The sequence below is a fragment of the Notothenia rossii genome, assembly GCF_949606895.1.
Source record: "Notothenia rossii genome assembly, chromosome: 6".
Taxonomy (NCBI): Eukaryota; Metazoa; Chordata; class Actinopteri; order Perciformes; family Nototheniidae; genus Notothenia; species Notothenia rossii.
The window spans coordinates 6,059,872-6,076,691 of record NC_136909.1 but is presented as its reverse complement, the minus strand read 5'-3'; the positions used below and the strand labels follow the sequence as shown (position 1 = coordinate 6,076,691).

Here is a 16,820-nt window from a genome sequence, read left to right as displayed (position 1 = left end):
ATTACGTTTAGCCCCCGGTTTAAACTTCTATTATTGGTCGCTAAATGGTTTCTACACACTCTTATAAAACTCCAACATGTTGTTTTCAGGTGTGTTACAGTTGACATAATGTTAATATGAGGATATCATTTCAATTCTCTTTTCCCTTGTGTTTGTGAATTTGGCCTGCGTTGTCTGAGGTATAAGATATATATATATATAATGTTTTAAAATAAGATTGACAAATTGTGTTTATTAGCCTTCCTTGGAGAGGATATAATCTACATAATTGTTTTCCCTTGTGTTTGTGAATTTGGCCTGAGTGGTCTAGAGAAAAGCTTTAATATAAGACTTAGTTTTTCAGCCTTCCTTGGGGAGTTGGCACAGACGTAAATCTATCCGTCCATTGTCAATAACATGACCTCTGTGACTTAATCCTTTGTCAACCAGCTCAAAACACATTCTCAATTACACTATATCACACAATGATACCCGGGATCCACTTCCTCCCATCATTTCATTATCTTCCTCAGGAACACTTAACTCCCTCGTGCTCCACAGTGCTTCAACGTTCATATCAATAATGCACTGAGGGAACAACATCTGATTGGCAAGATGGAGGATTAATCAGATTATCAATACTCCAATGAGCCGCCTATCTTCATTATGGCTACTGAGGCAGAACAATGATCAATTGACTCTTAATTGAGTTCATATTATAGCGGGAGCACTGGAAATATCAGAATGAGCTCTGGCATCATAAACCCAGCCGCTTTTAATCAAACTATTCATATCTTACACTTCACTGTAACTCTTATTCATGTATTTTACACCTGTGTTATTCTATATATATATAATTCCATAAATCAAATGTATTATTATTATTATATTTTAAACGCAAAGACAATATATTTTATTGTGTTTGCTGTTAAATGACTGTTTTGAAATACCGTTTAATAATCTGATTCTGCTGAACTGACTCTGAAGGCCCTTGATGTTTTTTATTTTTTGCAAAGCACTTTGAATTGCCTTGTGTTGAAAGATGCTGTCTAAATAAACTTGCCTCGCCTTGAGATAGTGGAAGTGGCTCTTGATGAATGAAGGGATGGGTGTTTACTTTTCCCATTTTGAATAAGGAATGTAATGCAACACACTGTTGGGAAATTGGAAACTAACTTGAATGAATGAATAATTTAGGGGAATTGAGCAAAACACCAGGCTGTAAAAACTCATATTCAAACTACTTCAAAATCTGCTCAAAGATTGTAGGTCTGTGAGAGACTTTCTCTGACCCCAACCATGTTGTAGGAGCCAAACTGCTTGTTTTGCCATTGCTTATTATTTCTATTATTATCTTCACACTACAAAATCTTGAAATCTTGCCAAGTATATTAGTCTAATATCTAGTCAGAGTATAAGACACAATAAGTTCAGAAGTAACACTGCAGTGAGATATCAGGTCTTGTTTTTAGACAATGCATCATCGAGTCAAGTCAAAAGAATCTTATTTTGAGTCGTATCTCAGATGAAACATTTCTAACATCAGAAAACAGAAAACTTTTGAGCATGTGCGGCTTATATTGTAACACAACATTTCCTGAATCTGTTCAAATATAGTTCAAAATGAGTTCTCCCAGCTAATTAGAAGATCAGATTTATCTGAATATCCCTTCTTATTTCAGGACATCTTACCAAGCTAATGTTCACTTTTTCTATTGGCAGATTTTTTAACTTATTTCACATTTTCCTAATTGTTTCACTCGTTTTTGGAGCAGCTTTTTTTCCAGTGGATTTCTGTTTGCACCTCGTTTAATTCTTATTGGTTATCACTTCCGGCAATTGTCACGTGAGTGTGGTTTATTGGTTTTTAGCTCACCTGTTAGATGCCGGTTTTGGGTGTATGACAAAGAGGAGAGGGTGAATTGCTCCGGAGTTAGATATTGTTTGTTTTTGTGTCGTTATTACAACACCATGAACTCTAAATGACTACGGTAGGGGTGTCAAAACTACGGCACGGCGGCCAAATGTGGCCCGCGGGACATTTTGACTCCGCCCTCAGCGAATTCCAAAAGTATAATGGAATACGGCCCACAAATGAAACTTGAGCTTTTCTTGTATTGTACTTCTTAAATATATCTGTACACATATATTGCACAGTAGTGTTCATGTGTTAATAAGCCCCATTTACAATAAATTCAGTCAATTCAATTTGAAAATATGTTCTAACAAATCTAAGTCAATAAGAAAAAAGTCCAATAACTTATATACATAACAACCTTGAAATAGACCCTTCATATTTCCTCTTATGAGAATCAATCTGGGGCTCCTGTTGTGCTGAGGGGTGAGCTGCTAACACATTAAATGAAACTCTCTGGAGAGCTGGGGCTGTTGTATCAAACATAATTAACCTACATTTGATTGATTTTGCTTACTTATAACTTAACAGCGAAGAGCAAGTTGTAGCCTCTCAGCGGCATGGGGAGTTTTTGCCGCTGCACATGTCCTGAACAGTGAATATGAATTGTTACCATCTAACCGGAGATACAGGGTCCCACGACTAAACAACGTGAGACTGAAGCTCTCCTTTGTGCACCAGTCGATCCTACACACTTAGATCCGAAGTCAAATATACGTTAGAGGGTCTGGAACAAGTCGGTTTTTTTGTGATTGCTAATTATTAGTTTTCCCTTGTATCATGTCTTAATAATTGTTCGATGTTACAAATGGAGCTGCTGTGATGCAAGAGAAATGTCAGACTTGATCTGAAAGTGATATATTATTGTATATTTAGTGAGAATGCACAACAGTATTTGTTAACTTCACCAAACAGCACTGTGAGGGAAGGGTTAAGGGGCGAGATAATGACGGAGAGCAGGTGCGATGTGTTTGTAAAATGAAGGACGAAGGTGAATTATGTTTCAAAGTCAGAGCAGCTGTAAGGTCCACGGGCGAGGTCAAGCGTAGTTACAAGAAACACAGTTCATCGTCCGGTCAGGGAAATTAATTAAGCGTGATTTAAATTCATCACAGTCTTCGTATCCACTGGTAATGGAGCTGTGTCCTCTTTGTGGAAGGAACAACATCTAGGCATCTTTATGTGGAGGTTGTTCCTGCATCCCGTTTGGGCTTTATCTCTTTGCTGTTTGAATGTCTTTGAGGTCATGTTGGATCTTATCGTTGTCAGTTATCGTCTTTATGGTCAGTTAGCATATATCTGAAGTCATGTTGTGTCCCTGTGTTCAGTTTCTGTCGCTTTGTAGTGGCTTTGCATCTCCTAGAGGTCATTTACTATACAACATAGACGTATACATATATGTGGATGTTGTTCATATCAATCTTTTGTGGTTTTAACCCCACAGAGGAGCAGTGGACCGTGTGGAGTGATGTATTTAGATATCATTCTCTGGCACAAAAACAAATGCATTACTGTGTTTGTCACTTGAACTGTTTCTGCTCCTACTTAGAGCAGCTTATGATACAGCTTTAATCTCAGGGTGCACTACATGTGCCATGGTGGTTCCAGACCAATGTGTCTGCAGGTGGCCATGCGGGGGCCTGTTATTGATGAGAAAGGGGGCACACTTAATGCTGGACAAGGGCTCAAAAACAGTGTTAACATTTTTAACATTTCAGTAAAGTCATAGCGCACAAAAAAACTAAAAATACCATTATTGTTTTCTGACTTTGTAACGATTTTTGTTTCGTTACACCTTATCTTTGACCTCAATGCAGTTTGGGATAATAAATACTTTACTTATGCAGCCAAAGGCTGTTTTTATTGTATTTCTTAATATGTGTTGGTGTTCGTTTTTAGAAACATAATTTGTTAAACTAATCTAATTTAGATTCATCCATCCATCCATCCATCTTCTCCCGCTTATCCGTGGTCGGGTCTCGGAGGTAGCAGTTCCAGCAGAGAGCCCCAAACGTTCTTTTACCTGGCCACATCAACCAGCTCTGACTGGGGGGTCCCAAGGCGCTCCCAGACCAGCGAAGAGATATAATCCCTCCACCTGGTCCTAGGTCTACCCCTCGGTCTCTTCCCAGCTGGACGTGCCTGGAACACCTCCCTATGGAGGCGCCCAGGTGGCATCCTAACTAGGTGCCCGAACCACCTCAACTGGCTCCTTTGGACGCAGAGGAGGAGCGGTTCAACTCTGAGTGCCTCCCTGATGACCGAACTTCTCACCTTATCCCTAAGGGAGACGCCAGCCACCCTGCGGAGAAAACACATCTCGGCCGCTTGTTGTAATTTAGATTCAATTTATTTAAATACATTACTGAAAAAAAGAACATTGCTGTAATCTTAAACCCAGGTTACAGCACAGTATCAGTTGCTACACTATGGTTTCAGATTACCCTATGTTTGTACTCCTGACTCTTTTATGGTGTTTTATTGTATTGCTTTTATTGTATTTGTACTGTCTTTTGGTTGTATTTCACGTTGTATAATGTCTTTTATACTTTTCTGTCATTTTTATTATCTTTTACACTGTCATTAATGTTGGTTCCTGTGATATTGGGCTTTATAAATAAACGTTGAATTAATTTCATTTGAAAATTCAATTCACTTTTGGAGGGGGGCCACAGGGGGGTCCAAGCACAGAGTTACCCCCCTAGAACCGCCCATGCTTCATGCGTAATGTTGTTACCCCAGTGCAAATTGACAGGCTCTCTCTAGTTGCTATAACTTTGCCAACTTACCTATCGACGCTGATCACACACAGGGTCATGATGGAGGCAGTGCAGCACATTACATCCATGGCGATGAAGATGTTGCAGAACACCTCTCCAAAAAGCCACTTCCCCCCGGTGAGGTCTGTCACTATCACAAAGGGCATCACCACGATGGCTACGGAAAGGTCGGCCACTGCCAGAGAAACCAGAAGGTAGTTTGAAGGTTGCCTCAGCTTCTTCACCACGCACACCGCGATCACCACCAGCGTGTTGCCCATAACGGTGACCGCTGTGATGATGGCCAGCATCACCCCGATGATGATCTTCTCCGGACGCCCGAAATCCTGCAGCTGTTCCCCGCAAGACTCGTTCCACATGGCCGTGGGACCGACGGTGGTGAAGGCGTCGTACAGAAGCTGCAGAGAGCCATTGATAACTTCGGAAATGTCCTCCTTCTTGGTAAAAGTGAGCTCAATTCCCGAAGTATTGAACATCACGACGACGTTATCCCGCATGGGTAGCAAGGGACGCCTCGCAAGTGCACTCCAATTACGCGCATATTTGGATGAGTGGAACCTGGTGCCTGTCCAGCGGTGTTAGACGGAGGCTGTTGCAGCAGCTGCTCCACATCACAGTTGCCAACAACTCACTGAGATGTCTTGGCTGTTTAAGAATGAGCTGCATACTCCATCCCTACAGGGAAATCCAAAACTATATATATATTTCTTTTAAGTTACACCATCAAATCATAGCTGCTCCGTGTGTGCTTGTTTCCCGAGCTCAGTAACCGGACAAATGAGGAGTATTTGGGGAGTTGCGCTGTGCAAACCGCACCTATCCATGTGACGCATCACTGAGGCGCACAGCCCACCGACTGGAGAGGAAGCATGAAGGACACGGCAGAGGTTTCAAAGTGGAGCTCCAAGCGTGCAAAAGCATGAATAATTTCATCGTTTTTTTGTACATTCTGGCACAGGATTTGTAGTCTCCAAACTCACCACCTGACAACTCAATTTAGAATATAGTCATCTTCCAGTTACATGATGTGTATTTGTTCTGTGCAATCGTATCATTTTACGTTCTATTACCACAAGTATCTCACACAATATACCAATGTATCTCCTCCTCCTTTTTGGACACATACAGTAAATGTTACATGTGACGGATGTTTGTTTGAAAACCCTTTAAGCCTTTTTGGAGAAACACAAATAGTGCAGCAAAGTTTGCTTTTAAAAAAAGAAATCCCAGATTTTAAGGGAGCTCCAAGCGTGTAAAAACATGAATCATTAATTTTTTGTCAGGCACAGGATTAACTCTCCAAACTCCCCACCTGACAACAAAATTTAGAATATTTACTCATCGTAGAAAAACTGTTACACGATGGGGTTTTCTGTGAAGTCCTATCATTTTAACGTTTTCTATTTCTATTACCACAAGTATCTCACACAATATACCACTGTATATCTCCTCCTCCTTATTAGGACACCCATGTGACAGATGTTTGTTTAAAACCCCTTCAAGCCTTTTTGGGGAAACATAAATAGTGCAGGAAAGTTTGCTTTTATAAAAAGAAATCCCAGATTATAAGGGAGCTCCAAGCAAGTAAAAACATTAATAATTGAATGTGTTTCTTTACATTTGGGCACAGGATTCCCTCTCAAAACTCACCCCCGGACAACTTCATTTACAATATTCACTCATCGTAGAAAAGCAGTTAAACGATGGGGTTTTCTTCTGTGAAGTCCTATCATTTTAACGTTTTCTATTTCTATTACCACAAATGTCTCACACAATATACCACTGTATATCTCCTCCTCCTTTTTGGACACATACAGTAAATATTACTTGTGACAGATGTTTGTTTGAAAACCCTTTAAGCCTTGTGTTGTGTTCGAAAGCTGTTACCGTGCATGGTGTTCGCGGGCACATTTTGACCCATGATTTAACTTAGTCCAAAACACTCAAAAATAATGACTATCATCCAATATTGTTTTAACTACATCATAACTAACTTGTTATGCATTCATAACCGTACAATCCTAATTGTATTGTATGGCCCCCAAACACATTACACCACATATTGCACACGTGCATGTGTGAGTTCAGGTTCAAGTGTTAGTGTACATATTCTTTGAGAAAGGTCGAGTTCCCGTGGGGGGAGGGGGGCAGAGGGAGGGGAGGGGGCCAGAGGGAGGGGAGACCAGGTGCATGTTGCGAAAAATGATAGTTAGGAGTGGATGAAATTTGAACCAGAGTGACCCACAACAATGCTGCTGGGTCTCCCCAGACCCCAACACCAAATTATACACTTTTTTTTTAGAGACCTTCAGACTTGGCAAAAATTGTCAAAATCAGTTTTGTAGTGTTTGCTGTTGTGGAGGATATCATGAAGCCATGTTGCAATAAAAAAAACTAGAGCATAGTTATTATATCATTTTAACTTGCAACATAAGGGTTAAGACTTTTTTGGAGAAACATAAATAGTGCAGAAAAGTTTGCTTTTATAAAAAGAAATCCCAGATTATAAGGGAGCTCCAAGCGAGTAGAAACATGAATAATTGAATGTGTTTCTTTACATTTGGGCACAGGATTCCCTCTCAAAACTCACCCCCTGACAACTTCATTTACAATATTCACTCATCGTAGAAAAGCAGTTACACAATGGGGGTTTCTTCTGTGCAGCCATATAATTAACGTTTTCTATTTCCAAAGATATCTCACACAACATACCACTTTATATCTCCTCCTCGTCATCGGACACACACAGCACATGTTAGATACTGTATGTTTGTTTAAAAACCCTTATCTTTTTAGATTCGCGACATGCCCTTTAATTTGTCCTTTAATCTTTATTTATTTTATATTATATTGTTTTATGTATTTTTATTTATTTTATAGGTTTTTATTTATATTGTTAGTTAATAGTGTTATGCAAACAATCTCTTTTAAATTACTACAATTCTACAATTATTTTTCTATTATTTTATTGGAGAAACACAAATCGTGCAGTAAAGTTTGCTTTTTTTTAAAAGACCTATATTTTCCCACACATGCATCTCGGATTCAAAGCAGACACAGGAAATGGTCCTCATGGCATTTTGCCAGCGCTTCTAACAAGCACGAAAAAGCAAAGCTGTCTATAAATATAACGTCTCAGTGAAAGTCCACTCTGTTGTAAATGCCTTGATTTTGTGCCGAAGCCTTTCTTGGTTGCCTTGGCTCCTCAGACGTACGCTCTGAAGACAAATGAACAGAGAGTCGATGGGAACATGCGGGAAAGCGTCCCAGGGTTTTGGCTGCTTGCATCAGGCCGAAACATCTGTGCTGTGTTTGTTCCCCCCCGGCTCCGTTCTTCTTTCCATTTTGTTCTCATTTCTTCTCTTTTTCCATTTATTCAATTTTTATTAATTTGTTTCCTTTTCGGTCCTTCTTTCAATGTTTTCATTTTCTCAAATTCTTACCAATTTTTTCTATTTCTTTTCCAAATGTTCTCAATTTTATTTGTGCCCTTTTTTCCAACTATTATCCCTTTTTTCATTTTTTCCCCCTTTTTTCGCTTTTCCCCTTTTTAAAATGTTTCAAAATGTTTCCCTTTTTTCCTATTATTTACATACTGTATATGAGCATCGTACATTTTTGTATACAAAGAAAGTTGACATCAGGGGTGGACATCTAAAGTAATAAAAAATTAATTTATTAAATAAATAAAGAAGTTATATAAATTCAGTTAAATATTTCAGATAAAATATTTGTTAAATACACAATGTACAATGTCTTCATCCTGATGTACTGTTCGTCCTGTTTTCTTTTTTTTTAAAGACCAAAACCTTCTAGGATACATTCAGTCATAGAATAAATGACACACAGTTTCTTCTTTTAAATTACAAAAAGTACAAGAATATTCAATATCAAGTCTAAAGGTTGTGTACAATTTTGAATTAAACCTAATTTCTTTCCCCAAAAATGTGTTTCCAATGAACTACATTTCTTTCCAGTTGATCTCTCCATACCGTGAAGCCCATAATCTCCCTTCAGTTGCCCTAACACTTTGTATGCCATAATGTTCCCCTGGCTCTGTGCTGTTTCCCACAATGCCCTTAGAGCCTGTCATCACTGCCCCTCCCCCTCCATCTCACACGCTAGCCGTGGCCTTTTAGTCACCACTACCTCCTGCTCCGTCAGACCGACAGGTCAGTGATGATTGTCACATCGCATTACCGCCACTGACCCTCCGCTGTCCTACTTACACTCATGATATTACCTAAGAAGTCAGAGGAGATTTGAGGCAACTTCTCAGGGCTTATGCCAAGCAACCTGCCAGCATGTGGGCATCTCTCAGGCCCTCTGAGGGTCTTGTAATGAGAACGGTTTAATAGGTACAGATTACACCTGCTTTTGGAGCAATAGAGTGATGCAGGATATGGTTTATTGGGAGTCTTAAAGCAATCTGCAGATGTTTAAAGGTAGGCAGTAGTCTAAATTAACTAAGTACATGTACTCAAGTATTGTTCTATACTTTGAGCTACTTGTTCTTGAGTATTTTCTCATTTAGCTACTTTGTACTTTTAGTCTACTTCAGCTCAGAGGCAAATAGTGTACTTTTCCTCCACTACATGTATTTAATACCTTTAGTTACTTTACAGATGTGGATTAATGATGTGAAATATAATCAACTCTTACTGTAAATCAGACTTTAGTTCCACCTGGAGTAAATTAATCAAACCAAAATACTAAATAGGCATGTCCCTGGATTGATGCAGGCTATCGTCATATATTACTCTCTGTTTTATCTCATTCTACTTTAATTACCTGCATTTTACTTGCACCATTTTCTGATTTCTAATATTGTAATATTGTAAACTGCACTGTTAGAAGAGCCTAGGACTTCAGATTGTCATTGCCAACAAGAATGCTGTAGATATTGTGCACATGACAATAAAGCCTTTGAATCTCAAATCTGTGAATCTTGAATCATCCAGTTTTACATTTCACCTGAATTTGTAGCAGCTTGTCAATGACGTCTGGATGTTTACAGGTCAGAAGGTCAGAACACACTGCGTAGGTGTTATCAAAACATGCTGCATTCGACATGACAGGTAAAGCTGTTGACTTGGAGCCTATATATGTTCCTGTGAGATGATCTGACATAATGTTATCGCTCAGTAATCTGAAGTGAAATGTCTTTAGATGTAGATTCATCTGAGGGCAGACGGGGGGAAGGTGTCCCTGATTTCTGGCCATAGGGGACATAAACATTGTTTATCTCGTTGTCCTGGCTGTAAATTGAGGATTTGCGAAATGAACCTTAATAAAGTGTCACCATCAGGCGTGCAGCAGCAAGCGGCTAATTTCATCCAAATGTAATAGAGCTGCAGAATAGGAAAACACATTTGTTTCCAAGTACCAAATGACACGGGGAGTGTTTGTGGTTTTGTGCTGAAATCACTTCTAAATCAAGGCCACATGCGATTACAAAACAAAGAACCAATGTAAGCCATATCCTATTATTAATATAACTGAAATAGGTTTGATTCTGCTTATAAAAAACAAGTTCAGTCAGACAACTCACGTGTTCTTAATGTGTTTATTAGAGCAGCATAGTTGAGTTTGGTGTCTAGGCTCGGGCCTCATCACTCCACAGATTTACAAAGAACATTGAGTGATGATTAGATAACTATCCCCCGAGCCTACAGGTGGAAGCTGGGGTGGTGGGGGGGCAGGCAAGCAGCACGTGAACGCATCAGCAATGTGACAGAGCCGCAGCATTAGCGAGGCAGAGGCAGCAGACCTGGCAGCTTAAAGTTAACAGAGCGGCAAGTTAAAGTGGACCTATCATGCTATATTTGAATAATATAGTGTAGGACCATACCTATATTAGGCATGTTTATACTTTTTATTTTTCAAAATACCAAACAGATCATGCATTTTAGCCATTCCTCATTTCGCTCAATGTAACACTGTCTTTGCATGGGCTGATTCTGTGAGAACAGCACCATCTACAGGCCTGGCATATGTACTACAGCGTCTCCAGCACTTTCCAACTGCAATGTCCGTGGCTGTCTCCTCCTGATTGGTGGAGTTGGCCCAATAGCCGTAGCGCCACTTCTGTGACGTCATAGAAGTGTTCAAATCTGGATCAGTCTGTATCAGATCCGTTGCAGCCCCTTTTTAAGAGATTTGGGTATGGAGGAAAATAGAGAGGGTTGTGTTTTCTGACACTTGGTGAGTTCCCTGGAACACCGGGGACACATATTCATGTATAGAGACGTACAAAAGTGCATTTTGCATGATAGGTCCCCTTTAAGGAGAATGTGTTTGGTTGGTTGTAAGAGAGACGCGCCACGTGTTAATGTATCATTGGTGCCCGAGTTGACTGCCTGAAGTAGCTCGCAGGCTTCGCCCCAGTTATTTTACTCCAGAAGCCAAGCTGTTTCGTCTTAAATCCATTTTAGTCATGTTTTCCCTCAGTGATTGTGCTGTTATGTTAAATGTTTGTTGTTTGTTTTTCATGTATTTTGCTTTGATATTTGTCTATGTTGATGTTACACATGGAGCTGCTGTGATGCATGTCACATTTCAGATTTGATCTGACCAATAAAGTAATATCGTATCGTATCGCAGTCAGTGCGAGGGGTCAGTGGGGCCAATTTGGAGGGAAAGTGCCTGATAGGGATTTTGATCCTTGGGGGAAACTCTGCTTAATCATTTTTGATTAGGTCAAGTTGGTAACAAAGTTGTAAGCTAGGTAACGTTGTCCAAAAGCTGTCCAGTAATTTATGCAATGACTCACTTCAATCAGGTTTAACAATAGTAAAATCCAGAGACTAGAATCTTCCTAAGAGTGCGGGTCGATCACGTTTTACGTTTATAAGTTATGTTTTAATCGCTTGGCATTATAGCTCGGTGCCCACTCTCAACCCGCCCCCAGTAATGCTATTCTTATCAATATAGACTCTGAGAGGGCATTAAAGCCGGTCTCAATTGCCTCTTTTTTGTTATTCCAAAAATATCTCAAAAGTGTGTCTTTTACCAGATATGGGCTTTTGTTTTGAATGATCCTTTGGTCGTTCAGTCAGGTAAAAACAGCAAAAGACAAAAATGCATTCAAGGTTCAAGGCTTTTATTGGTCATACGTCATTTGGTCATGGTCATTGCGGTCGCTTTTCTGTTTACTAAAGAAAGAAATACAATTGAAACGGAGGCACACAGACAGTCCATTCACAGCTCGCCAATGATTCGTTTTATTCCACCACAGAAAACCAAATTCTAAAAGATGATTAGTGAGAATAAAGAAAGAAGTCATGTATTTCCTAATCAACCCATTAGATATTAGGTCATGCATATTCATTTGAACGAACAACATTGAAAATCCCATTTGCTAATTCATAGCGACAAAGGGCCTTCAGGCTTTGTATCAATAATAGTTTTTGGCTTTTCTTCTGTTAGCAGCTGGTACTCTATAGTGATTAATTTCCAAATCATTGTTAAAGGATAATTAAAGAACGGGTTGTGAACTGCTGTTCCTTCTTACTGGAGTCACGTGTTTCTCCTCACTGAAGCAAAACACTATGTCTGCAGATGACACTAGAAAACAACATGATATCACCTCATCACCATGTTTTCAACATTTCACCGTTCATCTTTTAGGTTTTTTCTATCCGTAATGAATGAAGTGTGTGTCCTTACAGAGAGAAGCTTTTGTCAGAGGATCATTATATTGGAATTAAGAGAAGTATGATGAAAAGAAGAATGGTGTTACTGATGTTGGCGCCTCTGATGTTTGAAGTTACACGACACCTGTGTGTAGGTTTTAGTGCATGTAAATGGTCTGCAAAGGCTAACATCCCTGTGTTCCCTCGGGCGCAGAGTTTAAAATAATGTTGATATCATGTCTGACTGCAGTGTGTTGATCAGCAAGATTTACAGAAAACCCAGAGTGAAGATAAGATCAGATCAAATAAGATACAAATAAAATGAGATTACCCTTTATTCGTCAAAAAAAAAAAAAGAATGTAAAGAAAGTTTATATGAGACTTATGATATGTCATGTAATGATCATATGCTGCAGGTCATCTTTGTATATTGTAATATATTGATTATTGTTTGTTTGATGCTAATGTGGTTACTACTTGTTATACACCACTAATGGATACATCCTTACTCTTAAAGGTCCTATGTCATGCTTTTCCGGTTATTACCCGTCCCCTTGTGTGTCATGAAGCTTTTTCTGCATGTAAACGGTCTGCAGAGTCAAAACCCCACCCTGTAGCGAGTAAAACTCTAACACAGAGAAGACCTGTCTATGCTGCCCCAGAACGCCTCGTTGAGGATTTCTCTTTTTCCATTGTTTTCCTCCTGACTATATTGAGTGACCATACAAAATGCATTGCTTTTTGAGGAAGGAACCGGAAGTGCTAAAAATGCTAACTTATTTCCGGGTTTTTGGACGCGTCACTGCGGTTCTCTATTGTTGAGGTCAACTAGAATACATTTACATTGTTCAACGTTCCAAAATCACACTGGTTTCTCATACAGCATCTCTGTATAGTATGTGTATTCCAGTGACGTGCGGTGAGGTTCATGGATTATATTTTGACCTTCATCAAAATATTCGGTTATTTTCAAAAGCTTTTTTAGTCTGATGCTTCGATTCATTTTAAACAGACCGTTCAACAAAAGGATACCCAACATCTAAATATTGGATTTTTCTTTCTTAGTAAGATCCCATTTTCATTACAATTGTGGTCTTACCTTGACTTGAAGATTAAGTCCACCTTCTGGACAACAATCTCTATTAGTTTGTTGTAAAAGTCCTCCTTATCTTCCTGTAGTTTCAAAAGTCTAGTTTGTTGTTTCAACACAAACATTTCCCAAATTGGGATCAATACAGTAATATCTTATCTTAATTAATTAAGAAATATAACTATTATTAGTGTAGCAGCTGACACCTATTTTCAATATGGATTCATCTACCATCTATTTCTTTAGTTCAATTTTGATCTATAAAAATGTCAAAATAGTGAAAATGTTCACGAGACTTATCAAAGTGCAAGTTTATATCTTTAGATGTTTTGTTTTAGCCTATGTACTGTATGTCTTAATGCTCTTATATGTGACGGGGTGACTTCCATGAAACTAATATTTTATATCTTCCCAACAGACGAGCTGACAGGAAACCTAACACTCTAACAACCACAACATTGCAACATCCTCCACTGAATGCATACGTTTAGCTGCCTTTGGCTTCTTCCACTGACAGGGGGTGTCAGTGAATCTGAAATTGTGGATGGCAAAGACGGCTCATGCAGCCGCATGACTGCATTTCCATTCTCCACGTGGGCATTCACATTTTGTGGAGAGAATTCCCTCTTCTCCTGTAGATACCTGTGGTGGTGGGTGGGATTGTTTGATTATTTAAAATATATTTACATTTGTAATGCCTTCCCAATTATCCCTTTAATTGTTTATAGCCTACTGTATGTTTATTCCATGGATATTTCTGTGTTTTCTGGTGTGTAATATTTGTAATCTTGGGGCCTCTTCTCTTTAACGTCTACATGCTACCACTGGCTCAGATAATGAAGAACAACAAAATAAGTTACCATAGCTATGCGGATGACACACAAATTTACGTAACCATTTCACCAGGAGACTATGCTCCAATTCAAACACTGAGTAAGTGCATTGAACAAATCAATGACTGGATGTGTCAGAACTTTCTCCAATTAAACAAAGATAAAACTGAGGTAATGGTTTTTGGAGCCAAGGCAGAACGTTTAAAAGGTAGCGCTGAGCTTCAGTCTGCAATGTTCAAAACAACAGATAGAGCCAGAAATCTAGGTGTAGTCATGGACTCTGACCTGAGTTTCAACAGTCACATTAAAACAGTTACTAAATCAGCTTACTATCACCTAAAGAACATATCTAGGATTAAAAGACTGATGTCACAGCAGGATTTGGAAAAACGTGTCCATGCTTTTATCTTCAGTAGACTGGACTACTGTAATGGTGTCTTCACAGGTCTCACTAAAACATCTATTAGAAAGCTGCAGCTGATTCAGAGCGCCGCTGCTCGAGTCCTCACTAACACTAAGAAAGTGGATCACATCACTCCTGCTCTGAAGTCTTTACTCTGGCTTCCTGTGTGTCAAAGAATAGATTTCAAAATACTGCTGCTGTTTATAAAGCACTGAATGGTTTAGGTCCAAAATACATTTCTGACCTCCTGCTAAATGATGAACCATCCAGATCTCTCAGGTCTTCAGGGACTGGTCAGCTTTCTGTCCCCAGAGTCAGAACTGAACATGGAGAAGCAGCGTTCAGTTATTATGCTCCAAATATCTGGAACAAACTCCCAGAAACCTGCAGGTCCGCTAAAACTCTTACTACTTTTAAATCCAGGCTGAAGACTTTTCTTTTTGTCGCTGCTTTTAATTGAACTATTCATATCTTAGACTGCACTGTAACTTTTATCCATGTATTTTTTCTTTTAATGTTTCTTTTATTAGCACTTTGAATTGCCTTGTGTTGAAAAGTGCTATATAAATAAACTTGCCTTGCCTAATAAAGATTTCATGGGACACATAAAATTGATTTGTTGATGGGAATTAATGTGAATAAATTAACTCTAGGTTAACGGTACTCTTGCTATCACTACTCACCGACACTATAAACCTTGTCCCTCATGCTAGCCCTGACAACACCGGTAAGCACACCTTCATTTAGGCTGCACTGTAACGTGTCCTGACTTGTAGTGGTTCTCTCCTCCATCTACACTCTTGCCATCTTTGTAAAACGATATCAGACTGGTAATTGACACAGCCATGACTTCTAGTTAAATTCAGTGTGGCCAAAATGAAAAGTTTTGTTAAAATATGCAAGTTCGCGAAAGTCAGTCAGCTTTATTTTCAAAGATTCTACATGTGTTATACATCCAGAAATATCGAAATATCGTTTCCCACAGTGTGACATGTATACATAAAACCAAACAAAAAGGGCCTAGATAAACGTGGTATACATAAAACAAACAAAAAAGGGCCTAGATAACCGGGGTATACAGTTTAAAATGTTAATATATTTAAAGTTTTTAAAGTGCAGTTTCAGTGCAAGTCAGTTGAACGTGCGACCCTGCTGCTGTACTGGCTTGTAGTTTGTTTATAGCATAACGTTAGCATTTCGCTTTTGGCGACTAGATTTATGATTCAAAAATTATAAAACTAGGGTTGACATGTGGAGATTATCCGGCTGAACAAAACGTGATCCCTCTCTTAAATGTGTGTCAACCACAGACCTTATTTCGAGCTATTTTCCAAAATCCTATGGAGAATTTGCATTGGTTTTTCACGAAGGAACCGGAAGAGGTTTACTTCCGGGTTTTACGACGCGTCACTGCGGTTCTCTATGGAATTATGATCAGTGGAAATGGCCATGACATGGGACCTTTAATATCTGGCAGTTACCTCTGTGTGTGATAGATGGCATTACAAGTTTTAGATCCAAAACCAGTTGATGCTGTACTCATACACCCAGTATGTAATGTAACCTTATGAAAAAGCATGTGTACTGATCTAAAAAATAACTATGTGAATGTTTTAAAATGTTATTTTACACACTATCCTGTCTTGTATAGTTCCCCCAAAAAATAATAGGACACATTTTTTTCTTCTGAAACAATGATTAATGTATTTCCTGCAGAGACCAGGTAAAAGCACAAAGTCAACTTAATCACCTTATTATTCCTCTGAGAGCATTTCTGTGATGATTTCTTAAGAGGCTAAGGCTAATTGCCAATATGCCTGACCGGTGACCTGAAAAACGAAAGCTCTGAGGGGTTGTGGACTTTTAAGAAGTCCTCAGCATTATTATTTCAAATCATGTTTTTTTTTAAATACACACATCTATGTGCATGCCAGCAGCTGACCTTGAGTGATGAAAGAAAACTTTTTATTTGAATTTCTCCTTCATGTCTCCGAAACGGTTGTTCATAGTTGCAAAAGCCAATATTTGTAGGACTTGCCATTATAACTAATTCCTCTTGAATGCTATGTGACGCATGCAATTAAAGATGTTTGGGTAGTTGCCCGGAAGACAATAATTACTTAAAATGACTCATCATCACCAAGCTGCACCAAGATAATTATGCCCCAGTGACTTTAGCTAGGTTA

General features: G+C 39.0%; 1 protein-coding gene across 1 annotated transcript; it reads right to left on the bottom strand.

The window, feature by feature from the left end:
* Nucleotides 1-4,679: 4,679 nt before the first annotated feature.
* On the bottom strand, nucleotides 4,680-5,429 carry htr7c (5-hydroxytryptamine (serotonin) receptor 7c; the record flags this gene model as incomplete). The annotated part of the gene is made up of 1 exon (XM_079690064.1): nucleotides 4,680-5,429. Exon 1 carries the CDS (start codon nucleotides 5,169-5,171, stop codon nucleotides 4,680-4,682), a length of 492 nt encoding a protein of 163 aa, XP_079546190.1. The 5' UTR covers nucleotides 5,172-5,429.
* Between the last annotated feature and the right edge of the window lie 11,391 nt (nucleotides 5,430-16,820).